This window comes from Primulina huaijiensis, chromosome 11, assembly GCF_012295235.1.
Source record: "Primulina huaijiensis isolate GDHJ02 chromosome 11, ASM1229523v2, whole genome shotgun sequence".
Classification (NCBI taxonomy): Eukaryota; Viridiplantae; Streptophyta; class Magnoliopsida; order Lamiales; family Gesneriaceae; genus Primulina; species Primulina huaijiensis.
Window position 1 is genome coordinate 2,993,852 of NC_133316.1, and position 27,852 is coordinate 3,021,703.

The 27,852-nt window shown below is 34.3% G+C and overlaps 4 protein-coding genes across 9 annotated transcripts; 2 read left to right on the top strand and 2 right to left on the bottom strand.

Annotated features, from left to right (window-relative positions):
* The first annotated feature begins 229 nt into the window (after nt 1-229).
* LOC140988192 (serine/threonine-protein kinase STY46-like) lies at nt 230-5,937 on the top strand. Its single transcript, XM_073457170.1, has 14 exons — nt 230-700; nt 1,120-1,299; nt 1,439-1,558; nt 1,935-1,989; nt 2,066-2,176; nt 2,708-2,758; nt 3,007-3,182; nt 3,257-3,364; nt 4,064-4,137; nt 4,277-4,452; nt 4,898-4,993; nt 5,112-5,192; nt 5,275-5,463; nt 5,684-5,937. Exons 1-14 carry the CDS (start codon nt 507-509, stop codon nt 5,759-5,761), a joined length of 1,689 nt encoding a protein of 562 aa, XP_073313271.1. The 5' UTR covers nt 230-506; the 3' UTR covers nt 5,762-5,937.
* Nucleotides 5,938-18,138: 12,201 nt separating this feature from the next.
* LOC140987665 (mechanosensitive ion channel protein 6-like) lies at nt 18,139-21,782 on the top strand. Its single transcript, XM_073456270.1, has 5 exons — nt 18,139-20,159; nt 20,466-20,589; nt 20,721-21,014; nt 21,099-21,301; nt 21,491-21,782. The coding sequence occupies exons 1-5, from the start codon at nt 18,226-18,228 to the stop codon at nt 21,780-21,782; spliced, it is 2,847 nt and encodes a 948-aa protein (XP_073312371.1). The 5' UTR covers nt 18,139-18,225.
* On the bottom strand, nt 20,921-23,521 carry LOC140987666 (pentatricopeptide repeat-containing protein At2g17033). Of its 5 annotated transcripts, XM_073456274.1 has the most exons (5): nt 23,176-23,521; nt 21,891-23,096; nt 21,690-21,797; nt 21,472-21,557; nt 20,921-21,276 (listed from the first exon to the last, which is right to left on the bottom strand). In XM_073456274.1, exons 1-2 carry the CDS (start codon nt 23,497-23,499, stop codon nt 22,011-22,013), a joined length of 1,410 nt encoding a protein of 469 aa, XP_073312375.1. In that variant the 5' UTR covers nt 23,500-23,521; the 3' UTR covers nt 20,921-21,276; nt 21,472-21,557; nt 21,690-21,797; nt 21,891-22,010. The 5 variants fall into 5 exon arrangements, with proteins under 5 accessions (XP_073312375.1, XP_073312373.1, XP_073312374.1 ...); XM_073456272.1 differs by having other exon boundaries at nt 21,472-21,797; XM_073456273.1 differs by lacking the exon at nt 20,921-21,276 and having other exon boundaries at nt 21,307-21,557.
* A 264-nt stretch (nt 23,522-23,785) lies between these two features.
* LOC140987667 (uncharacterized) lies at nt 23,786-27,741 on the bottom strand. Of its 2 annotated transcripts, none has more exons than XM_073456277.1 (12): nt 27,413-27,741; nt 26,213-26,324; nt 25,974-26,086; nt 25,731-25,853; nt 25,403-25,605; nt 25,203-25,278; nt 24,990-25,076; nt 24,783-24,863; nt 24,561-24,647; nt 24,349-24,469; nt 24,172-24,242; nt 23,786-24,086 (listed from the first exon to the last, which is right to left on the bottom strand). In XM_073456277.1, exons 1-12 carry the CDS (start codon nt 27,575-27,577, stop codon nt 24,003-24,005), a joined length of 1,323 nt encoding a protein of 440 aa, XP_073312378.1. In that variant the 5' UTR covers nt 27,578-27,741; the 3' UTR covers nt 23,786-24,002. The 2 variants fall into 2 exon arrangements, with proteins under 2 accessions (XP_073312378.1, XP_073312379.1); XM_073456278.1 differs by lacking the exon at nt 27,413-27,741 and adding an exon at nt 26,417-26,539.
* Between the last annotated feature and the right edge of the window lie 111 nt (nt 27,742-27,852).

Here is a 27,852-nt window from a genome sequence, read left to right on the forward strand (position 1 = left end):
TTTATTTTTCAATTTATTTTTTAATTTATATATCAAAATTATAGTGTAGTCCCTCACTATTTCTTATAATTATATTTTGATTTTCATTTAAATATAAATCAAATTAATTATAAAAAATATTATAACGTGTGTGTCGGTGCACTAGTATAGATAAAGAGAGAAGTCTAACGTTAAAATTAAGGATACTTTAATATTTAATTATATATTATTTAAAATGAGAATGGGGCAATGCGAGAGCGAACGATAGGAAAGGAAGGCGATTAGAATTTAGAAGAAGGAATGAATGCAAAACCCACACAATATTTTATTATAAATAACACCTTTTCCACCATTATCCTAAATTACTAATTGAGATTTGGGTTCAATCCGCCTGGATTCTGCGTTTGCTGCGTATGTAGCCGCGTACAGTATCGACCACCTCAACCGCAGAAGCCATTGGATCGAGTTTAGAGGAGATACATAACGGGCTTTGATAAGATTTTTTGAGAGTTGTTGTTGAATTTCAAATGGTGATGGAAGATAACGAGAGCTGTGGAAGTAGGGTGGTGGAATCGTCGCCGTCGGAGACCCGACAGCAGCGGAAGAAGGTGGAGGTTTACAATGAGGTTTTGAGGCGACTCAAGGAAGCCGACCACCCGGAGACGCATGAGTCGGCTTTCGAAGATCAGCTGTGGGGGCACTTTAATCGCCTTCCGGCGAGGTCGGTCGCTTTTCTCTCTCTTTTTTTTTTTTTTAATGGGTGACACTTTGATCTTTTATTGTTTATAGCTCCATGTATACACTTTTTGCGCGCGCGAGTGTGTAAAAGAAAAGAAAGTAGAAATACATTTGTATGGCGATTTTGAGCTGTTCTTTTTTCTCGAAGAGGAAAACGAAAGCTTTTTATTTACTTGTCACGGGTGTAGTTGTTGATGTTTTGATGTTGTTGATTGTTATTGTGACGTGTAAGCGTGTTTTTCAGATCTAATCACTGTACATGTTCTAGGTTGAAGATGTATCTTTTTTTGTGATGTGTTGCATGTGGATGATTTTCGTTATTTTTCTGTGTATAACGTACTTGTTAGCTATTTGATATGTAATTACCTTGTGATTCATGTTTTGGTTGTTTCGACATTCAAGGTATGCGATGGATGTGAACGTGGAAAGGGCGGAAGATGTAATTACTCACAAGCGATTACTGCATCTTGCACGTGATCCTGCTGAACAGCCTGCATTTGAAGTTCGCCTTGTGCAGGTCGCACCAGTCACTGAAGGGAATATAGGAGATTCAGTCCATTCACAGTCACCAAAAAGGGGGAGGTAATGGTTTCGGTTTAGAACAATCTCGAATGGCACCCTTAATTATGTCTCATTTGCTGTTACATCTATTCAGTTATTTACAGTAGTTAGTGCTTTATCTTTTATTTGATGTGCTGATTTACCACCATTTTTCGTTCAGTATCCATCCCCCACCTGCTTTTGGGTCTTCTCCAAATCTTGAGGCTCTTGCACTGGAAAGTAGCAAATCAGAAAATCCAGATGGAGACAGTGCTGTAAATGGTGGAGTCAAGTTTCTAAGGTATACCCTTTTTGAGTTGTCACTCTATCAGTCTTGTAGCATATACTTGCTCAACCTTTGGTGTCAGCATTGGGAAACAATTTTCTAATTGGGTTTTTCATAAAAATAATCTGGAATTTTTTTCCAGTCCCTTGAGTTCTTTCGCGCTACGATATGATTGAGTTTTGATTCGACTCTTTCTATGCTTGTTTGCAACTGTTCAATCATACATGCCATTGAATCTCTAATGCCTTGTGCTCTATCTGGATTGACCTCTACGCGTTTTCTTTAACTGTTGATAATTGATCTTAAAGGCTGTACCATTTCATTAAAGTTACCAGGCATGTTTTGGAGTATATATATTAGAACTTACTTCTCCTTGTAACCAATAATGTAGGCCCATGCATGAGATTACTTTCTCAACCGAAGATAAACCAAAGCTTCTGAGTCAGGTAATTAATACCACTTTGGCATGATCACTTAATGTTTGTAGCTCTTGACTGAACTATTCACTTGTGGGCCTTGCAGCTGACAGCTTTTTTAGCTGAAATTGGGCTTAACATCCAGGAAGCACATGCCTTCTCCACAGTGGATGGATATTCACTAGATGTCTTTGTTGTTGATGGCTGGCCGCTTGAGGTATTCAATCGCCAGTTCCTTCCTTCTTTTTGCCCATCCAACGGTTTTGGGGGGAATGACTGCGTTTTTCCGGTTTAATCACTCTTCACATTTTATGCATCCATTCATTTTCACGAACATTGTACTTTCTCGGAGAAATGTTGTTTTTCTCTTCCTCCTAGTTCGTTGATCGATGCTTTTACCTTATATAAATGCCTTGAACATTTTGAAGCAATTAGTCGTGAAGAACTAGTGATCGAAAGCGTTGGTTATTTTCTTGGTTTGGACTTTACTTTATTTATATTTTTCATTGATTTTTTTTGAATAATAATCTTAGATGTCTGCACATGTATAGTTTCTCCTTTAAAAGAATATAGTAGGTTTGAGTGTGTGTAATTTTCTAAAATGAACTTTATGGAAGATCTGAAGTGTGCTTGTAATGCTGTTAGCCAAACTCTATCATAGGTTCTAGAAATAAAATGGTCTTCTCAGCTCCTTCTATTCATGAAGTGGTAGAATTTTGACTGACCTTTTAATATGTTCACTTTTCAGGAGGTTGAACAACTCCGAACTGCCGTTGAAAAACAAGTTTTGAAGTTTGAGGTAATTTTCTCTTATTCTTGCTTTGCTCATGGTTAGGCTACTACGAGAGAGTAAAAATACTACAACTGTCATTTAGATGAATTGACCTTTGCTTCTGTTCATAGTATTTAATTTTGTATTCCTAATCATGTGCTGTTCAGTTATGTTTGCTACTAAAGATAGGGGATGAATGAAGCTTGTATTTGATTTTTCAACTGCAAGTCTTCTCTGATGCTGTTATCATTAACTATGTTTTATATTTCTTGCAGAAAAATTCATGGCTCAATCCACAGTCTTCACCTCCTCTTGGTGAGCGTCAAAAAATGGAGATCAAAAGTGAATCTGATCATTTGAAAATACCCACCGATGGCACTGATGTCTGGGAGATTGATCCCCAGTTTTTGAAATTTGAATCCAAAGTAGCATCAGGCTCATATGGTGATCTGTAAGTACGAGATATGCTTCTTTTAAAGCTTATGCTTGCAGGTAAGCGCTCATTCATTTGAAAATTTCTTTCAGATACAAAGGTTCTTATTGCAGTCAGGAAGTAGCAATCAAAATTCTCAAGACAGAGCGATTGAATACAGAATTGCAGAAGGAGTTTGCACAAGAAGTATATATAATGAGGTTATTTCTGAATCTTGTGAAATATTTCTTGATTCGTCGTTCAACCACCTGTACTAGTCAGGCTGTTCATGGTCAAGTGGCCAAATGTTAAAGCTGTGTTTGATTTCATTTTCAAAAACACTTTTTTGTTTTCTCGGAATAAAAATATCACACTTTCACCTCATTTTCTTAAACATTTTCATCGCATTTCACATTTTTCTATACAACCATTATTTCAATTCAACTTTGTACCATTCCCAAAAATAATTATATCACTATCTATCAAATTTTGAAATATTCCATAAAATAAGAAAACAAAATCAAGCATACATTATATTCTCCAAACACACATTTTCAGAAAACACAGTGCTGAAAACACTGGAAATGAATCCAAACTTGGCTTAATATTAATTGTTTTTACTTCCTGTGTGTGCATAAATTTTAATAATTATTAGGTCAACTATCTTTTCTGGTAGCTGTTGGGTGGATACTCAACGTTCAAACATGTCTGTCGCCATGAATTTCTTCTTTTGTTTGGATTTACTGCTTTAGGTTTTATCAGTTTTTCAAAGATATTCGCTGTTAGACTTTGATATTGACTAATTTTCTGAAGTTTACTTATGGTTATGAGTTATTCTGAATTGAAATCATTACTTTCATGGTCATTTTCCTTCTGGCTTTTCCTTTTATTCTTACTTTATCAGCATGTATTTCTTGCAGAAAAGTTCGGCACAAAAATGTTGTGCAGTTCATAGGGGCATGCACTAAACCTCCAAACTTGTGCATTGTGACAGGTACGTTTCAAACCATGACTTCTCAATCAAAATGTAAATTTTATGACTTTTCAAAATGTTAATTTTGGATATGTTTTTTATTCTTGCAACTTGGAAGCTTCTCTCAAAAATATGTTGTTTTGTGCTTCTTTAATTGCAGAATTCATGTCAGGAGGGAGCGTTTATGATTATTTACACAAGCAAAGGGGTACTTTTAAGCTTCCATCTTTACTTAAAGTAGCGATCGACGTATCAAAGGGGATGAACTATTTGCATCAGAACAATATCATTCATAGAGACCTGAAGGCTGCAAATCTGTTGATGGATGAAAACGAAGTGAGTGTTAAGCGCTTCAAATGCATTGAATCTTCTTGACAGTATTTATCTTATGACCATAATTTTATCTGTAGAATTCTGCTTTTTCACCTCACAGGTTCGTCCATGTCAATGCTGGATCTTTGCGAAGAAACCTGCATAATATATTATGGGTCTATGCATGATAACTTTTGTTTTATTGGTTTATCCTCAACTTGAAACAAAAAACCATTTGAGCTGAATATGATGCATGTAGAAGGGCAAAAGCAGTTATTTTGATAATTTGTTTGTGACCTTGTCTACCGTCTTATCTATTAGCTTTTCCAGTTAATTAGGCATTTCATCTTCTAAAAATTAAAATTGTGAAAAGGCTTTTGTCGGTACACATGCATTGTGTGGATTATCAAGTTTGGTGATGTTTTTATGCTCTGTAGTTGTAAAGATCTCAAAGCAGCTTTTGTTTTAGGTTGTCAAGGTTGCTGACTTCGGGGTGGCCAGAGTGAAAGCTGAAACTGGTGTTATGACTGCTGAAACAGGGACATATCGGTGGATGGCTCCTGAGGTGTGATTTTCTTTATGTTTTTTCTACTCTACGATTTTCTAATAATTATTGTCGCACTCATTCTGGTTGGATATTTTCGTGTTTTAGAATTCACTAACTGGTAGTTATTCTCTTGAAGATCATAGAACACAAACCTTACGACCATAAGGCCGATGTGTTTAGCTTTGGCATAGTTCTGTGGGAATTACTCACAGGAAAGGTACTAACTTGTTTTTTGAAATCTAGGAATCAGTATTTTTCTGGCATGCTTGGGGCTTAGTGTTTTTATTTTGGCTTGCCAGCTTCCGTACGAGTACTTGACACCTCTACAAGCAGCAGTTGGAGTGGTCCAAAAGGGCCTGCGGCCAACTATTCCGAAGCAGACTAATCCACAGCTTGCCGAGCTGCTTGAGGGATGTTGGCAGCAAGATCCAACTTTGAGACCCGACTTTTCTGATGTAACAGAAATCTTACAGAAGATATCTAAAGAGGTAATTATTTCATTCAGTGCAGCCAACATGAATATTTGTGCTTGTTCACACGTTTCACTTGAGATCTTGCTTGACTGGTATTTTAGAGAATTTAGTCTGAGAGTTGAAACTTCAACTTTTTAAAAGAAATACAGGTAACATTTAGATTTTTTAGGAGGTTTAGATGTCATTCAATGGTGCATTCTCGTGTAGCCAACTAATTTACGCGCACAATGAGCAGGTGGGGGACGATGGAGAAGGCCGAAAGGAGAAATCTGGAGGATTCTTTTCTGCTCTTCGGCGAGGACATCACCATTGATGAGAAAACTTGAATTTAGAGTCGTTACTTATCTGATTTAACTCTATTTGCAATGTACAGAATGCTTCTTTCCATTTTATTAGATGTTTTTTCCTTCAAAGTAAAGGTTCTCAACGAATTTTTCTTTTAAATTTTCTGATGTTTTATCACCGAGGCTTGAAGATAAAATTTATCTTATTATTTTGTTTACGGCTAATGTTTTTCTAAAATAAGTGAAATGTTCCAAAAATTCTTTTCGTGATTTGATATATATCTATTTGTTATGAATAGTGGAAATATAGAGATGAGAGAATTAATTAGAATATGTTTTATCTATCATTTAAGAAGTCTTAAATTTATAGAATACATTTATAGAGTTTAAATAATTGATAAAATAATGAAATATAAATCTTATGTCAATAATTAACTACAATATTTAATCTATAATACTTTCTTAAGATGAATATCGACTCAACAAATTATTTATAAGAGATGTGATGTTCAAATGTTGTTAGTTAAAATTTTGGCAGTAAAACTCAATGTGAAAAAATTGAACGAAGAAAAAGGAATACAACAATAGATACTCTTCGTGACCTCAATCATCTAAGATAGATATTTCCCCTGATATCAATCATCTTAGATCTTTTAATTGATGCATCTCTATCTTGTGCACCAATTTCCTGAATGTTGAAGTTGGCAATGTCTTTGTGAATAAGTCAATTACATTCACTTAGGCAAATTTAATGGACATGAATATCACCATTTAGCTCATGTGTATATAGAAGAATTTTGGTGAAAAATGCTTTGTTCCATCACTTTTGATATAGCATCATTTTAACTGTGCAATTCGAGCTGCATTATCTTCGAATATTACTGTCGGTCTATCTTTGGTTGTTGGCAATCTATACGATTCTTGAATATATTATGTCATAGATCTCAACCACACACACTCCTGACTTGCTTCATGTATTGCAATGATCTCAGAGTGATTTGAAGACGTCGATGTTAAATATTGCTTCACCGACTTCCATAATATAGCAATGTCTTCTCGTGTGAACACATAACATGTATGTGATTTAACTTTATGTTGATCAGAAAGATATCATGCATCTGCATATTCAACTAAAGAAGACTTTGATTTTGTCGAATAAAATAATTTCATATCAGTTGTACCACGAAAGTAACGAAATATGTGTTTTACACCATTCCAATGTTTTTAGGTCGGACACGAGTTATCTTGCTAAGAGATTAACACAGAGTACAATTTGTCAGATATGATAATTCTCCAATCGCACTTAGATATGATACTTTTGGACCAACAATTTTTTCTCCATTTTCAAGTGGCTGAAAAAGATCTTTGTTAGCATTAAGTGATCGAACAAACATTGATGATACTAATGGGTGTGCCTTGTCCATATAAAAGTGCATTAAATGATGATTGATTAACAAATATTCCCTCTTATAAATGTTCAATTTGCAATCCGAGACAAAATTTTGTCTTTTCTAAATCTTTAATCTCAAACTCATTTTTCAAGTAATTGACAGTTTTAGTAAGTTCTTCTGGAGTGCCAATAAGATTTAGATCATCAACATATAATGCTACAACTGCAAACCCTCATTTGTCGTTTTTTAAAAAAAACGCATGGACAAATAGCATTATTTGTGTATCATTCTTTCAATAAATATTCACTAAAACAATTGTACCACATATGACCAGATTGCTTTAATCCATATAAGGATTTATGTTGTTTTATTGATAACATAGCCTCGATTGCTTCATCATTTTCTTTCGATAGTTTGAAAGTGAACCATGAAGATAAGCAGTTACCACATCCATAAGTCGCATATCAATACTTTCTAATACTACTAAAGTGATTAGGAATCGAAAAGTAGTGGCATCTATCACAGGTTAATATGTTTCCTCATAGTCAATTCCAAGTTTCTGCGAGAAACCTTGGACTACGAGTCGGGTTTTGTATCTTACAGTTTCACCATTTTCATTCCTCTTTCAAACAAAAACCCCTATGTATCATACTGGGATTACATTTTCAGGTGTTCAAACTACACGTCCAAACACTTTATGTTTTTCTAGTGAGTCTAATTCAGTAAGTATGACCTTCTTCAATTTTGTTGTTGACCATCCTTAACTGACTATGGCTCCGAGTCTTCATTATATATGATGTCAAGGGCGACATTTAGAACAACAACATTGTCAACAATTATGTTATTTCGATTCCACAATTTTCGGGATGATATATAATATGTTGAAATCTCATTATTTTCATGAGAATTTCATTATTGAATAATATTATCCAAGTTTGGTTAATTGATTTATCTTATTATATCATCCAAGATTGCTTCTTCTCGAGCTTTTGAATTTTCTTTTTCTTGTACCTTTCTTTTTCGAGGTACAGTATCCTTCAAACCAATTGGTCGACACACTCTTCTGGTATATTTTAGATATATTTGTAGGTTAAATAGTAGCTGGTCCTACGAGAACATCAATTTTTACAGGGACATTCTCTGCATGTATATGTAACTTAGTCACATTCTTTGTATTAACAAAAGCATCGGGCAATTGATTTGCAATTCCTTGCAAGTGAATGATTCTTTCAACTTCTTGCTCACATTGATTATTTTGATGATCATAATGAGATAATGTTTTCTCATTCCAACATATATTTTGTTGCTCTTCGGGATATAACTTTATTTCCCCTAAATTTGGAAATTTTCAAACTCATCGTAGCGAAAATCTACAAATCTCGTAAGAAACAAGTATCCTGTTAAAAATTATAAATATCTGATAATAGATGATGAATCATATCCCACATAAATACTGAGTCTACGTTGTGGACCCATTTTGATTCATCGTGTAGGTGGGAGAGGGACTTATACTACACAACCAAATACTCAAATGTGAGACTGTAATGGTGAATATTGGTGATAATTAGTTCGCCTTATACGAATCAATGATGCAACATGTATTATGACATGAGCCTACGCAGATGATGGAAGTTATGTTCTCGTCAGTAATGGTTTAGCAATTAGTTACAAACACTCAATAAATGACTCTGATAAGCCATTTTGTGTAACATGTGGATCCGAATGCTCAACTAAAATCCCTATTGACATATAATAGTGTCATTAAATGTCTGCGATTTAAATTCAGCAGCATTATCAAGACGAATTTTATTGATTGAATGATATGAGAATTGAGCTCGTAATTTAATAATTTATGTAAATAATCTAGCAAAAGCTATATTTCGAGTAGAAAATAAACTAACAAATGACCATCTAGTAGACGCATCAATAAATACTATAAAATATCGAAATATTCCAAATGATGGGTGTATAGGCCCACAAGTATCCTCATGAATTCTCTCCAAGAAGATTGGGATTTCAGCATCAACTTTTATAGGAGAATGTCTTATAATTAGTTTACCTTGGAAACAAGCTACACATAGATAGTCATTGTGTAAAAGAATCTTCTGGTTCTTTAGAGGGTGTTTATGGGAGTTAATTATTATTTTGCGCGTCATTGTTGTCTCAAAGTGACCAAGTCGACCATGTCACAATTTGAAGCTTTGTTGGTCAACAAACTTATGGTTTGTGACACTGTTTGCTTCAACTGTTTTTATTATTATAAAATACATTTAAGAAGGGAGTGCACATAATTTTTCTTTCATCTACTTCTGGCCAGATATAATAGATGTTATGCAAATGTATTCAAAATTGTTTTCATTAAATGTTTCAATATGGTATCCATTTCTGCAGATATCTTTAAAGCTAAGCAAATTCTTACTGGATTTGTTAGCATAAAGAGCATTTTCAACGTATAGAATTGTATCGTTTGGTAAAATGATTTTTGCCTTTCCATAGCCTTCAAAAATATTTGATACACACAATATTGTTGTAATATTATTTCCAGCTAATGTTAACTTCAAAAATATCTTTTATTTTTAAGAATTGTATGTGTTTTACAACTATTTTCTAAGCATTTATCATGACATTGCATCATTAATCTAAAATAAAATATAGCTCAATAAGCTAAATATGATAAATAATATGTAAGACTTTCAAAAGAAATATTTTATTAAATAATAATAATAACATTTATTGAATAACAAAATAAACTTCCACAACAAATCCTAAACATGAAATTAACTTCAAAATAAAAATGATACTTTGATAACATAAGAAACAATAGAAATCCAAAGTAGAAGCAAGACCAATAAAAACAATTATTCATTGTTTTCTAACACACACCACCAATCAAATTATCTATATTTTTATCCGGATTAGCGAAGAAATCAGAGACGTCCAAGTGAGTTATATCAATTGGATAATTATTGTCCACAAAATTTATCTCCATTTTTCTTTTTTCCTTGATTGAATTTTGGTAGAGATCCACAAGATGCTTTGTCGTACGAGAGGTACGAGACTATTGTCCTTCCACTTTACATCTATAACATTTTTCTCCATACACTTTGAAACTTTTCTTCTTTACTTCTTTATTATTGAAATTCCACTGATGGTGACTTGTTTTATATTTCTTTTCATTTTGGTGCTGATAGTATCTTCTTTGGTCACGCCCACGACCACGTCCCCGTCCACGTTTGCTCTCATTGTTATGATTTTGACTTGAATTAGCATTTGCTTCAGGAAATACAATTCATTATTCTTCAGGAAATGCAGTTTCATTTGTTTCAGGAAATTATGTGGATCCAGTTGGGTGCGTTTGGTGATTTTTCATAAGCAGATCATGGTTTTGTTCAACAACTAGTAAGCACGAGATGAGTTCAGAGTACCTCTGAAATCCATGTTCATGATATTGCTGTTGCATAAGCATGTTTTATGCATGAAAAGTGGAGAATATTTTTTCTAACATGTCTTGATCAATGACTTTCTCTCCACAAAGTATCAGTGTGAAACTAGCTTTGAATAATACAGAGTTATAATCACTTACAAACTTAAAATCTTGTAAGCATAGATGTATCCATTCGTATCGGGCTCTTGAGATAACTACATTTATCTGATGGTCAAATCTTTAGATTTTTCCAAAGTTCTCATGGCTCTTTCACGATGAGATATTTGATTTTTAACCCATTATTGAGCCGATGAAGAAGGAAAACGAGTGTTTTTGTACGGTCTTGCTAGGACATTTAATTTCCTTCTTTGATTGTATCTCCTAAATTCATAGAGACAAGGTGGATCTCGGTATCCAAAATCCATGATAAATAATTTTTTTACAGTCAAATCAAGTGCTGTAAATTCAAGTTTGGTGATGTTCGTCATTACAACTTTAAAAAAAATTAGAATTATAACAAAAACATGTTAGAAGCATGTTAAGCAATAAAATATTATAACACAAACATATTAGAATTGTAACATTTATAGAGTAAAATTGTATTACTATCATTGAAAATAAATAGTATAACAAATTATGCAAGAATAACATATGTTACTACTTTTACTGTGCAATTTTGAAATTTCGTTATTCTATTTGTAAACTACCATTAATGAACATAAATAACGAATTATTTTATCTAACCATGATCTAGTTTTCATTTGTGCATAGAAAATATAAATAAACATGATATCATGTAGGTTATCAATTTGATCTACGTGGAGATGTGTTCAATTAATAATTTATATATCTATTTACCACTAAATCAAATTTCGAAAACCGATATATAATTTACCTTGTTCGTCAAGTAAGCTACTAACATAGGAACAATCAAATTCAAAGCAAAGAAAAGACATCAGAAAATAGTAAAAAAAACGTTTTGTCCAATTAATATCAATTAGAATATTGTGTCTTACTCAAAACTTTTCATAAATCTATCAAATACTTGTATTCACACAAATATTTTAGAGATTAGTTAAACCATCAAAAATAAAATAATATAAATACAAAACATGCAAGCCAAGATATGATAAGAAAACTTAAATCAAAACAAGAATGTATTTCTATTTTATATTGAATCAAGATTTTTCAAGAATATTGTTGAAACATATAACATCTGTCAAAATTCTTCAGGAATATGATAATGTTATATTTTATATAAATATTATTAATAGATATTGATATATCTTTATAATCTTATATCAAGATTTTTCGAGAATATTGATAAATCTTACATTTTTATATTTTATTCATAAACATGTCAATATTATCAACATAAAGTCGTGTAGTGCTACTTCATAAACATCAACATAAAATTAAAAGTCGTGCTTCTTCAGGAGCATCAATATAAACCTAGAATTTGTGCTACTTCGAGAGCATCAATAATAAATATAAATATCGTGCTTCTTGTATAGCATCCATACAAAACTAAGAAGAAATTATTCATGAATTTTAAATTGAAAATCACTCATGCTGATAACATGTCATGAATAGTGAAAATATAGAGATGAAAGAATGAATTGGAATGCTTTATTCATCATTTGATATCTCTATTTATAAATTACATTTATAGAGTTTAAATAATTGATAACATGATGAAATATAAATCTTATCTCAATAATCATCTACAATACTTTATCTATAACACTATTGATTTATTTCAACCTATCTTGAATGCATTGGGTAAGGTGTTTTCGAGCTCGACTCGAGTGAAATACAAAACTAGTATTGAATCTCTTTCATATTTTTAAATGAATAATAAGCGGGAGCAACCTAATGAATAATGGGGCATCGTTATATTTTAGGCTATTTTTTATTAGTTGTATTAATTAAAATATTTTTATCCTCTCTATTTTACCCATTTACCCCATTTTATTAATTGTACAGCAATTTCTATTTGATATTATTTTTATCATTTTAGTGTTGTACATTAAATTTTATTTTTATGTAAATATAATTATTAAACTATAATTTTTGTTGACAATTTGTAAATGTTTTTTGGTAAGTATTATTAATTTTACTACTTTATTCATTTATATTTTTATAGAAATATAACTAATTATTATTAATATAACTTTTCCATTTTTAATTTACATTTATTATAAGCCATTTTTATTTAATTTAAAGACGAACATGATTTTTAAAAAATTATTTACTAAAATATATTACAATCATTTGTGTTACATAAAAAATAAAAAATCTATTACAATAATTTCTCTAAAAAAAACTAATTTTTTTTAACTTCAGCCAAGCAAAACCTTATTTATGTGAGAGTACTGACGTAACATACATATCTCAGGACGGTACACTGATGCTACGTAGAAAAATATTAAAACACAAAAAAGGCCGAAAAAGATAACGGGTTAATCGTTAAATTTGACAATAAAGAAATGACAAATTTCAAAAAACCAATATACAAAACAAAAATTACAATATATTTTGCTAGAAATTTGAATTAAATTTAAATTTTGAATGAAAATTATTGTTTATGAATATCGGAATGTCTTTTGGCTCTCCACGTTCTTGAGTTAGTTGTGACTCATGATTGTGGAAGTGTTTTTTGACTTTCCACATTCATGAGTTAATTGAAGACTTTTGACTCTTCATATTCTTGAGTGAATTGTAAGATTTATTGAGTTAATTAATCTTTCATGACTTTTGGTGTGCATTTTGGAGTTTATAAATATTGTGTTTATTTTCTCCATCCATATAAAATATATATATACATTTTACAAACATACTCAAAATCTCACTCAAGCATTCTCTTGCATTTCATATTATTAGCTTTCATTTGGCCTCCATTCAGATTTGGTAATAGATGAAAGTAGATTTTCAGTTCGTCAGTGCAGTTACTTCGTGTGAAATTGCTGCATGGTTTTGTCGTTGTATCATGAGAAATAGTTGTTCGTCTTGATCCTCGAAGCTTTCATTTACGAGCTTCTTATTGTTTTACGTACTCGATATTTATACTTTAAGTTCCATATTGCTTTTGTTTAGTGTTCTGTCTGTATCTATACAATCATGCTTTTGTTTACTGCTCTATAATTGTTGTTTTCATACTTCTAATTTTAGCATTTTGGCTAACAATCTTAAAACAGATTTTGTTATACGCATTACGTGATTTATTGAAGACATGACTACTGATTCGAATGACTCGAATGTGCCAAAAGTTAGTCCCCAATTATGGAAGTCATTGTTGCTTATGTGCCTATGAGCCTTGCTGATAAGCCAGAGAAATTCGACGACTCAAATTTGAAAAGTGGCAAAATAAGATGTTCTTCTATCTCACCATCTTAAATCTAGCAAAGTTTCTCACCGAGGATGCTCCCAAACCAGTTGAGGCTGACAGAAATGTTCAGACTTCTAGTGCTATGCTTGCATGACACAATTCAGATTTCTTGTGTAGAAAATGAATGGTTTGGCTGATTCACTATACATTGTGTATAGTGAAAAGAAGGCAGCTCTGGAATTTTTGGAGTCTCAAGATCGGAAATAGAAAAACCGAGGATTCCGGGGCCATGAAATTTGTTGTTGGCCGATTCTTAGACTATAAGATGGCCGATTTCAAAAAGGTGATCAAACAGGTTCAAGAATTCCAAGTAATCCTGGATGATATTCACACAAAGGGTATTGTGCTGTGTGAAACTTTCCAAATGGCGATACTCACTCCGAAGAAGGTAAAGATAGGAATGAAAATTGTTGATTGTATTTTCATTGGGTATACACAAATCAGTAGCACTTATCGTTTCCTTGTACATAAATATCAAATAACTGATATCCACAAGTACGATAATGGAATCAAGAAATACTTTGTTATTTGAACATGTGTTTCCATGTAAATCTAAGGAAGAACCAAGTTCATCGAAAAGATCACATGAGACAATTGGAAAATAACAAGAGGTTAACCATGAGGTTGAAACTAGAGTAGTAAGAGAGCTATGACAGATAAATCATTTGGTCTGGATTTAATCACTTTCATGATGGAAAATGAACCTCAAAGCTTCAAAAAACAACTAATTTATCTGAGGGGCCTAAATGGAAAGAGGCTATCAATTCCGAAATGTAATCCATTTTACAAAACCATATATGAGAATTAGTGAATCTTCCTCCGTGAAGCAAACCACTAGACTGCAAATGGATTTTCAAACTGAAAATAAAATCAGAAGGAGCCATAGATAAGTACAAAGTCATAGATAAGTATAAAGTCATATTGGTAATCTAGGGTTACCATCAATGTGAAGGGCTTGATTACTTCGACACTTATTCTCCTGTAACGAGAATAACCTATATTCGTGTAATACTTGCGATTGTCGCATTGTCGAATCTTGAAGTAAACAAAATGGATGTAAAGACAGCTTTTTCTAAATGGATATTTAGAAGGAAAAATTTACATAGAACAACCTGAGAGATTTTCTATGACTGGGAAAGAAAATAAAGTTTGCAAACTTGTGATATCTCTATATGGCTTAAAACAAGTACCAAAACAATGACATAAAAAATTTGATAAAGTCGTGCTAGAAAGTTGATTTAAATTCAGTGAATGCTTCAAATGTGTATAAGTAAAAGGGACGCTGAAAATGGTTATGTCATTTTATGTATTTATGTAGATAACATGCTTATCATTGATAGCAATGATATGATGATTAAATTCGCCCAAAAGTTGTTGAAATCAAGATTCAAACTGAAAGATTTGGGCTTATCCGATGTGATCTTTTGAATTAAAATTCATAAAACATCAGAAGGGCTAGTTCTAAATCAATCACATTATGTGGACAAAATCTTTGATAAATTCAATTAGGATGACTTTGCATTGACTAGAACCCCGATATATACAAATCAACATCTATCAAAAAATAGAGGTGAGAGCATCTCTCAATTAGAATACTCTCGAGTCATCGGAAGTTTGATGTACTTAATGAGTTGTAAAATACCGTACATATTTTATGTAGTAAGCAAATTGAGTAGATTCACGAGTAATCCAGGAGTTAAACACTGAAAAGCGATTATCAGATTGCTAAGGTACTTAAGGTACACTCGTGACCATGAACTGCATTATACTAGATATCCCGCTGTTACTGAAGGATATAGTGATACAAACTGGATATCTGATATGAAATACTAAAAATCCACAAATAAATTTGTATTCACTTCAGGAGGTGCAACAATTGCATGGAAATATTCTAAACAAACTAAAATAGCAATGGAATCTGAGTTTATAGCTCTTGACAAATGTACTGAAGAGGCTGAATAATTGCGTCAATTCTTAAAAGATGTTCCAGGACGAGAAAAAATTGCGCTGACTATATATAGACATTGTGATAGTCAATATGCAATTGGAAATGAACAGAACAATATATATAAAGATAAATCTAGACATATAAATCGTAGACACAATATAATTAGACAACTACTTTCAACTAGAGTTATCTTTATAAATTATGTAAAGTCAAAGGATAATATAGTAGATCAGTTGAAGAAATTAGGAATAAATAGAGAGTTTGTTGCGAAATCGTTAAACAGAATGAAACTTAAGATATAGAATAAATTGGTTCAAAGAAAAACCCAACATATGATGCCTAGAGATCTTAAGAACTAGGTTTAATGGAACAAACTAATCGTAATGATTTGGTGGATCATTGTAGGAGTTATCTCTAGTCTATTACTATTATGAAACAATGAATGTTGAGGATAAGCATGCGACTTTTAATGATTCTGATGACAAACAATAAGGCATCACCTATGTGAGAGAAAAGTGAGGCTGCTTTGAAGGAATTGTTAGGCTCAATTCTAGACCAAAACCAGACATGTGTTCATGACAAAAAACGAACACAATCATAAGAACAAAATTGTATAAGGGAGATTTACGTGTGAAGTATATCTTAATTTACATAAAAGACAGAAAAATTCAAGAACGTCATGTCTACTGGTCAGCTAGTAAAACAAATATATTTTACAAGGAAATGTTCAAAAAATAACATCTACCTATTGTATTCAAGATATAACTATAGAACTTTATCACCAAGATTTGTATCAGTTTTCATTCATGTGGGGGATTGCTGAAAATTTGAATTAAATTTAAAGTTTGATGAAAATAATTGCTCATGAATGTGAGAGTGTCTTTTGGCTCTCCACATTTTGAGTTAGTTGTAGCTCATGATTGTAGAAGTGTCTTTTGGCTTTCCGCGTTCTTGAATAAATTACAGATTTTTGGTTCTTCATATTCTTGAGTTAATTGCTAGATAATTGAATTAATCTAGCATAACTTTTGGTGTGCATTTCGAAGTTTATAAATAGATTATTCATTTTCTCAATCCATATATAAAAGAAATATAATTTTTTAAAAATACACTCAAGATCTCACTAACGCATTCTTTTGCATTTCATATTGTTAGCTTTTCGTTTGGTCTCCATTAAGTTTTGATGATAAAATGAAGGCATGTTTTCTGTTCGTCGGTGTAGTTACTTCGTGCTAAGTTACTACATGATTTTGTCGTTGTATCCTGGAAAACAGTTGTACCTCATGATCCTCGAAGTACCATCGGAAGGGACAAATCTGTTTTAAGGAAATTATAGTTGTTCGTACAGGTATCGATTTGATTTTCTGGTTTCCTATTGTTTTACACACTTGATATTTATACTTCCAGTCACATGTTTTTTTTAGTACTCTATCTGTATGTATACAATCCTGCTTTCGTTTACTGCTCAACAATTGTTGTTTTCATACTTCGAATTTTAGCATTTTGGCTAACATTTTTAGCATATTTAATATTTTTTCAGTAAGTATTTTAATATTATTCTATTATGGAATGTGCAAGAGGTATGGATGAAATAGTATTTTTTGGTAGTAACTTGTTGAAAGTGGAGGCATTTCGTAAGTTACTTGTGAAACTTTTCACTCTTTAATGCTACCTACATACAGAGGTGATAATCCGATATTTACTAATGAGTTGAATTCAGAATGGAGGTTGCTAGTTCCAGTGACAAATCAATTGATATTTTCTTCGGTTTTCCTATCGCTAAAGCATATATGAAAAGAACAGCAAATGTAGATCTTTTCTAGCATATGAAATCGTTATATCCGAATCAAGTTTCGAGTGGATTAATTGTGATTTACCTTTGTCATCGACTATTGTAAATCGTGACACTTGAATGTTTTTTTCGAATAATTTAATGTGGAAAAAAACATAATATCCACATTAAATTATTCATCCATATGCATGCTACTAAATCCGAACGAAATACGCTAATTAGTTTTAGTCCTTTTTGGTGCTTGTTCAATAATAATGTAATGCATCAAATTTAAATTATTTTCAACCCCAAAGATTAATTATATATCTTATTTTAATAAAATTCCTATATCTAATTAACATGGAAAATAAAATATGTATACTTTTACATGTGAGTGTGTGTCTATGTATATGCATCAGTATGTATGTATCGATCATGTAACCTTGTCAAAACTCGAAACCGAAGAGTTCTCGTCTTCCAATCTCGATATATAGACAACCAAAAAGGGAATATCTATTCTCAATCTCCATTTACCTATTGGCGATTCTTGATTAATTTTTGTTTGCCACTGATGGACTTTTCTTCGTCTTTCAAGAATTCATTCAAATCCCATAAGCATGGAAGAAGAATTTCTGCAGGCAGTGTAACAGAAGACGATGCGAAATACGAGAATCAGCCCATTTTGTCGGATCATCGCCGTGAATCATCTGACTCCGCCTCCCACAACCACATGCCAGGATCTTCAGAAGTCATCGTTAAAATTGACGGTGGCAGTGATCGACCAGCCGCCACCACAACCCTCGGTGACAAGAACATTTGGAGGGAATCGAGCCTGGAATTCTGGGGTGAAGGTGGAGACGGCGCCATGCAAAAAGGCGGATTCTCTTTTGGTGAGGAGCCTTCAGTGAAGCTGATTGGCCAGTTCTTGAATAAACAGAAGGCTGCGGGAGGCGAAACTTCCCTGGACATGGATTTGGAAATGGATGAGCTTCGCCATGGCAATCAAAGTAATAATAAAACAGGCCCTCTTAATTGCAGTTCTTTTAAGGATCAGAATAACAGGTTTGATGAATATCGTAGCTATCCAACTTCAAAGGAGCTTAGAGTTTCTTTCCAGGATCATCAAGACTCTGGAGGTATTAATGTGGTTGATATAGGCCCTGATGAGCAAAGGAGTTCTAGAAAAAACAATGGATCCTCTTCTGATGACGATGAGAATCTAAATCACAGAAGGGTTAACAGGAGACGATCAATGAATGTGGCGAATAATTTTGAAAATGGTGGGGGTGATGAGGGTCAGGTATTGAGGTGCACCTCAGTTCAGAGGAGAGTTACTAATCTAGGCAGGTTGAAGACTAGGTCTAGGTTGATGGACCCGCCTGAGATACCCGATAGAAGGTCCGGTATCCTCAAATCAGGCCAAATCCGATCTGGGATTCTAGGGAGGGCATCCGGGATGATCACAATGCCGAGGGATGATGAAGAGGAAGACCCATTGTTCGATGAAGATCTTCCTGATGAGTACAAGAAGGCTAAATTTGATGCATTGACAATAGCACAATGGATCAGTCTTATTCTTATTGTTACGGCTTTGGTATGTACTCTTGTGATTTCAAAGTGGAAGAGAAAGAAATTAAGGGGATTGAGTTTATGGAAATGGGAGATGCTGATTCTTGTTTTGATATGTGGGAGACTGGTGTCTGGTTGGGGGATTAGGGTAGCGGTTTTCTTTGTTGAGAGGAATTTTTTCATGCGTAAAAGGGTTCTATATTTCGTTTATGGGGTCCGTAAGGCTGTTCAGAACTGCATCTGGTTGGGGTTGGTTCTCATTTCTTGGCATTACATGCTCGATCAGAAGGTTGAGGGGAACAATGAGTTTCTTCTGTATGTAAACAAGTTGATGATATGTATGCTGGTGGGGACTTCGCTGTGGCTGGCGAAGACCCTTATGGTAAAGGTTCTCGCGTCTTCATTCCACGTAAGCACGTTCTTTGATCGTATCCAAGAAACGCTGTTCAATCAGTACGTGATCGAGACATTATCCGGCCCTCCGTTGATAGAGATGCAGTGCCGCCAGGAGGAAGAAGAGAGAACTATGGCTGAGGTTTTGAGGCTTCAAAATGCAGGGGCGACTCTTCCACCCGAGCTTAGAACACCATCTTTTCTACCTTTAAAGAGTGAAAAGTTCACAAGCAACTTACAGGGAGGGCTGCCCCCGAAACCGATAAAGGGCGCGAGCTTCAAGATTTCTGGACAGACACCTAAAAACCAAGAAGATAAAGGTCTGTCAATTGATAAGCTTCATAAATTGAATAACAAGAATGTTTCTGCTTGGAATATGAAAAGATTAATGAATACTGTGAAGCATGGGGTTCTCTCGACTCTGGATGAACAAGTGCTCGATAGCTCACAAGGGGATGAAGCTGCCACACAGATCAAGAGCGAATATGAGGCTAAAGTTGCAGCCCGGAAAATTTTTCGAAATGTGGCCAAGCCTGGTGCCAAGTGAGTCTAATTACACACCTGTTCTCTTTGTTTAGATGGTTAATTCTACATTGTTGTTTAGCAACAATTTCCCGTCTTCCTAGATAGTTATCTACGTGACACAACAATCAAAACGTGAAATATTGATGTCATTAGGTTTAAAAGGATTGGGTTACAACAATACTAATAGCTATGACTTCTCATATGATGGCAGCCACTTGGTCTTTCATAGCAAGATTAGAAACGGACTCTTGGATTACTTGAGTCTAGTGTAACACAATTTTTCCTGCTTGCTATTCAAGGTTAAAGTACTTTATATTCTGCCAGGTTCATCTACCCGATAGATCTGATGCGTTTCTTGCGGGAAGAAGAGGCTTTGAAGACCTTGAATGTGATTGAAGGATCAACCGAAATTGAAAAAATCACCAAAGCATCCCTGAAAAGTTGGGTGGTACGAATAACACATGACCAAAATTAGATCTACAACAACAAAAAAATTCATATTGGTGGTTCCAGAATATTTCATGATGAAAAATAAATAAATTCAAGCTAGTTTCATGATGATCGTGCCTGATTGTGCAGGTCAATGCCTTCCGAGAAAGAAAAGCTCTCGCCTTGACATTAAACGACACAAAAACAGCAGTTAACAAGCTACATCAGATAGTGAATGTCGTAGTCGGCATCATCATTTTCGTGATCTGCCTCGTGATTCTTGAAATTGCAACGAGCAAGTTTCTGCTGTTCATCAGTTCCCAGATCGTGGTTGTGGCATTTATATTCGGAAACACTTGCAAGACAGTCTTTGAAGCTGTCATATTCGTATTCGTTATGCATCCTTTCGATGTAGGTGATCGATGTGAGATTGATGGAGTTCAGGTAACACAAAAGAGAAAACAGCTTAGATAAGTTTTTTCTTCCACGTTCTTACTGGAAAATTTGTCTCATTTTCGAATATTTCAGATGATTGTGGAAGAAATGAACATCTTGACTACGGTTTTCTTGAGATTCGACAATCAAAAGATATTATATCCGAATGTAACCCTCGCAACAAAGCCGATAAGCAATTACTATCGTAGTCCAGATATGGGCGACTCAGTCGATTTTGCTGTCCATATTGCTACACCAGTAGAGAAGATTGCTGTGATAAAGCAAAGAATAACAAGGTAGATATCGTTTCATCCTTTATTATTGGCTCATTAAATTTCAGGAACTCCCTAGACATGGTTGCACATTTCGCATTTCTTTGTTATGCAATTGTTTACTGTTGAATCTTAAATAAATAGTATTACAGTGTATGTATTCCAAACTCTGTCACATGATTTCCAACATTTACCTCACTTTTGCCAACGCAGTTACATTGAGAACAAGAGTGAACACTGGTACCCCTCACCAACAGTAGTAATGATGAATCTTGAAGACCTGCATAGATTGAAACTCTCGGTATGGATGAGACACCGAATGAACCACCAGGATATGGGAGAAAGGTGGAATAGACGAGCCCTTTTCGTGGAAGAGATGGTAAAGATTTTCAAAGAGCTCGACATACAGTACCGTTTGTATCCAGTCGACATCAATATTCGAGCAATGCCTCCTCTTAACTCCAACAGGATCCCTTCAACATGGCCCCCACCTGCACTCAACTGAAATACTTTTCAATTGCTGCAACAATAGCAAATAGGAAAATTTTGTAGAATTTTCAAATTGTAGAATAAACATATGCTTATTTCTGGAATGAGAATGATGGTTTCTTACTTTTGCGACAGAGATTGAATACAGATTCTCTTTTTTGCTTCTCTGTTATTCTCTTACAACATTTACACTGCATATAATCTAGAAAGTGCTGAGTATTTGCTTTCAGTACTTTGAAAAGGATCAAGGAATTATGCTGGAATCCTCGCGACATAACCAGTCCTTAAATACTTTTCCTTTGGCGATGAAACACCCAGTGTTCTTCCTATCAATCCTCAACGGGCATTTCATTCTAATCATCATTTCCTTTACCAATCCTTTCACAGGCGATTCTCCTCTTGTAGAACTATGCTTTCCGGACCCACAAACCACAGATATTTCACTTGGGGTTCCATAGTTTCCAGCGTCAAACCTCAGTTTTAGCTCATCAAACCAATGTAGCAGAATCAAATACGCGGCACTCAAATGCATTCCGTGCAAATCGAGCTTCAACTCAGAAGAGCTCCACTTCATAGCCTGATCAAGAACTGATGATTTCACTAATTCAAGAATCAAATCAGCCTCGTCTTTATTCAAATTATCGACCAACTCTTTGATCGACAGAGGTACATTTTTAAAATCTCTAAGCAAGAAGAGAACGTTTGGACATGAATTTAGAGCAGAATTATAAGTTCTAATCGATGAAACAATGCTCGTACTTCTCATTTTCTTCAACCATGAGAGCATATCAGAAAGCTTATTTTGAGCTCCAAATGATGAAAGCATCATGTTACAGCAAACTGTATCCACGGTGAAACCGTCGTTCTCCATTTGAACCACGCATCGCTTCATATCCTCAAGACATCCCATTTGTCCATAGCCATACACAAGAGATCTCCACTCAAAACCAGACGGCTTTAAGCCCATTTCTTTCATTTCTTGAATCAAATTCTCAGCTCTATCTGGAAATCCCATTTCACAAAACCCCCCTATCATTGACTCGTAACCTCTCTGCTTTATATATACAGAAGATGATTGAAACACGAGCTGACTTAATTCTTCGCATAAATCAAGAAACCCTTTAATGGACTTGTGCTTAGCATGAAAAGCTACTAAATTACAATAAAACATACACAGATCCCTCTCTTTAAACCTCAGTTTTAAAACTGTTTCAGAGAATAAATTTTCTGCTTCATCGAACCTTTCTTGCTTGTATAGACAAGCAATCAAATCCGCCACCAGCTTAGCATTCCAGATGAACCATGTTTCTTGTCTAATCATCAGGTACAGCTACATTTGCATTAACACAATAAATTTTTGTACTAAAAAATTACCAAGATTTAGATAGATAGTCACGAATACTACTTACAGGAAAAGCAAGATTGCGGAGGCGGGGGTGGGAGGTGGACGGTGAGAGGAGATGGGAGAGGGTGTTGAGTGCCACTTGCTTGGAAGAAGAGGCAACGAATTTGCGTAGTAAGCCAGTGGATGCTGCAGGATCTTCGGCAATGACGAGGGCCGAGAGTAAGTGCTCACCTTGTTTCGTAAGCTTGCATGCTACCGGCAGTAATAGGCACCTCCGGCGGCAGAAATGAGTGGGAACTGGTGCCGCAGATAGCGGATACCCGCCACCACCTATTATCATCCGTTTAGTCAACAATCTTTTATTTTTTACCCTTTCTTTGGTTATCATTCTTCACTAGTCCACCTATGAGTAATTTATGAATTGTAAATTATCGAATTTTCGGGTTAATTTGAAATTTGTGGATCAAACTTCCTCTTTTTTTTTTTATTATTTGGTCAATATTATTTTAGTTAAATGGGATTATTTTTAAAAAGAATTTAGTTTGACCTTTAATTTTAGTTGCGCAATATAATGTGAAAAGCTAATTTGCATAAACCAATGTCTTCATTGTTAAATGAGTAGATCTTATTTGAAAGAGAAAATAAAAAGGTAAAGGAGAATCAAGAACTACATGATAAACAAATTTTATTAATCGCCAAACTTTCTTGTAGAACAACAAATGCAGAATCACATAGCATACGCCATATAATATTTACACATTCTTCTCGACATAAATAAATGGAATCATCATTTACAAATTCCAATGGCATTATGTCATCAAACCAATGACACTAACTTCGACAAAACAAAAATATAATGTAAACCTACTAGTCGCATACGTATAGTAGTACTTAGGCCAATGCGCATGGCTGATTCCGTCGTCTTGACAAAACTGGAAGAATCTTGATCATTGTACTTAAAAGGAATCCAACAAACTGCACATTATAACATAAATAGCAAGTGATTAGCATTTTAAATTTCAAAATTTATTGCAAGTTTGAGGCCAAGAATTGTACTTACCCAAGCAAGACCAACGCAAAGAATGCTGAAACCAGGGAAATTAAATGGAGCCGATTCGGGCAAGAATAATGCTGGATATAGAAGAAGAAGGTTAAAATGTGAGTTTGAGATAGATGTTTACAGCCTTCTACCTACGCGAGTAGAGAATAAGAAAATAAATATTTTTTCTAGGATCACCTGAAAGAGGACTGAAAATCAACGGAGACGCGACATTGGCTAATGCTGATATGCCCAAAATGCATCCTTGAGCGATGCCCTGCTCATAGGGTCCAACTTGTTTCGAAATAATGCATCTTATCTGTGTGTTTGGGGAAAAAAATCTTTTCATCAGCATTAAGCTACCATAATAGTGAAAAGAGTGCAATCGATATGTATTATGAGCAACTCACACTAGGACTTGCAAAGCTAAGGAGTAAGCCCAAGAAAGCAGAAGCGTAAGGTACCCATGGTGCCCAAGCTATGCTGTCGAGTAGCATCTGCACAAAACCAGCACAAAACCAGAAACCAAAACGTCATTTCTCTGTTATTAAATTAGCCACACTTGACAAAGTTACCACAAATTTATCGCTGTAAATAAATAGAGGGCTTAATGAGTTGGAAGGTGTGGTTACATTGACGAATCCAGCAAAAAGTCCAATACAAAGCAAAGCCTCCTCTCCAAGGAGTGAACCCAAAATGGGCATCAAGACCATCTGCACAAATTTCAATAATTATTGAGCAAAAAACTTCAGTGCATCAAACAAGCACCACTTAAAATTTGATGAGGAAACACGGACAATTACGGCATAATATAATAACAATTGGCAATTTGAAATTACATTTGATATGGTTGCTGTAATGTAGGTAATGAGCCATATATCAGCGAATTGGTCTTTGTTGAAGTGGAAACGTGCCTTCAGGAAATACTGCAGTAAAAAATGGTAACAACAATGTAAACACTAAACAAAAGAGATTTTACATCATATAACCACAAATTATGAGCACAACTACCAACGGTCTTTATGTCGGATTAATGTAGAGAAAGAGAGTACCATCAAGAAAGCTTGAATCCCCGCCTCTGCCAGGCTATTGAAGAAAGCAACAAATGATGCTAGCGAAAATGTAACACTGCAATGAGGATCACGGATTATATTGAAACATGATTACCATTTCAGTACACCAATAACAAAGATCCATAAAAAACACTATCTTCAGATTCTTTACATTGCAAAAATCTGAAATTTCACGTTACCTGCTACTCAACAAGCGAATTATATGCTTTGGCAAAGATATTTTCTTGATGATCTCTGTGTCTTCCAATGATTCATTACCAGCTTCGGTGTTTTCATTCCCTGGTTTCAAGATTGGTTCCTCTAGAGGTTCGATATCACGAGGCGCGTCCTTGAGAAAAATTCTCATGTACACTAGTGCAGCTACAGATGAAACTGCTGCTACCTGATTGGTGATACAATCGGAAGTTTAGATCAATCAATTCATCTTGAGTTTGCCCAAATGGCGTGGCACAGTACTTAGTTCAGTAAAAGTTAACTCAATATGCAAAATAATGAGAGAAGAAAGACCTGATAAATTTGAGCAGTCGGAAGTAATCGAGCGGCTAATGTACCAAAAACTGTTGCGGCAGATATTACACCAGAAAACAGTCCAAAAGCCGAAACACGCTTCCCCTCTGATACGTTGTCCGCCTGAAATAATATGTAATTTTCTTGAGATACAAACACAGTTGGGTAAAAATCGCTCGCAACTCGATTAATACTTTCGCTCTTGCAATGGAAAAAAAACAAAGAAATATCCTTAACAATTACCACATAACCGAGAGAAAGGCAAATAACGCCGCCGTCGCAAACCATGGATGTTACAGTCTTCAAAGCATAGTACACATAGAAGAACTCAGTAGTCCTCTTCAACGCCAATATCGCTGCACATAAATAAAAAATTTGAGAAAAAAAATCAGCAAAAATTGAAAACAACTACAACAATCCAAAAATTAACTTCACGAGCTGAATTAGTGCCAAAAAAATGGAAAAAAATCAAGATTACGTACTGAAAGGAATAGGGGAGAGGATCATGGGGATAGTAAGCAAAATTTTCCGACCATAAGCATCGGATAAATTCCCCATCAGCGGCGTCATAATCACAGAACCTAATCCTGCAATCTGCATTTTACAAAAAACACGAAACCATTAGTTTCACCACCACATTCAACATTATCACTTGTTTCATGATCATCCAAAAATTAAAGCAATACTTCGAATCGAACAAGTTTCTCTAATTTTGTTCATCTGGAAATAGTGTAAATTCACCGGAGCATGCTTCCACTTTTTCGAAAATTTTTGTTCCTCGGCACCGCGCCAAACTCCATGGATTATATCAAGTTGGGCCAAGTTCTCTCTATACTGGGCTTTTTTTTGGGCTAGGCTTTAGTAAAAGATATAGGGCCTCAAATTGTTAATAAAATAAAGTTACTGAATTTTATTTTTATATTTATTTTTATTTTTTGTATATTTGACTGTGTATACTGTTGAAGGATTCAATGATACGAAACTTGTAAGCATGTAAATAAATTAACAATTGAGCAGTTATTTAATCACAATCAAGTAGAATTTCCTAATCATTAAATTATCTTTGTCATTTTAACAATCATATGAAGACCCAGTCAAAAAGAGCTGGCTAATATATATACAGTTCTACGATATATCCTAAGTTTTATTTCAAAAAAAAATAAATAAATATTTTTATTTTCCGCGCAAACACGATAACCCGTTTTCGAAACCCATAATCTTGCTAGGGGATCGATTTCGGAAAAAAAAAATCTTCTGCAACATTCTCTCTATCATTCTCTATAGTATATTTTTTAATTAACGAGTAGTAATTTTTTTTAACTTTTCATAATCGATAACTTTCTATTGGTGGTAGTACTCCTATTGTTATACAAAAGTGTTATAAAAGATTTCTTCTTGTGAAGAGTTCTAATTTAAAAATATAATGTACTCGATTAAAAAATTTGATGTTCTTCACCTATTTTATCACATGTATATGATAGTAAGTTTTAGATGGTCTCACAGATCTTTATTCGTGAGACGGTTCAATCCAACTCATATTTACAATAAAAAGTAATATTTTNATAGGGCGGGGCAAATATTGGTGCCTTACTCTGTGTGTGTGTGTTTGCGTGCGCACACACACGAAAATATATGAACAATAGTACTCATGAATACACACACGCAGGCACGAACAAACATACCGCCTGTTGGAAGCCTGTAAGATAAATGGCGAGTGAGCATTCATCTTGTCCGGGGCAAACCGCCTCAAGGGTGACGTCCGCGATCGTTGGGTTCACCAGTAACGACGCGAAATACGATAGAAATAATGTCACGAAAAGGTGGATCAAATTCTTCCAGTTATCCATTCTTCGATATATTCAAATATTATAGAGAATACAGTAACCCCTTGGTATATATATTCAAAAAGAATGGAAAATGGCCGGAGAGAATTGAAGAAACACCTTTTTTCTTAATATAAATATTATAAGTGGTAGAAAAAAAAACAGTGCAATGAAGAAAACAAGAATATTGAAGAGCATGAATGAAGGAGAGGGTTATATATACAGCCAGCTGCCGAAAGAATCGGCGTGGGGTTCTTGCAACGCAACATAGTTGAGAAATATTATTTTTAAATAAACAA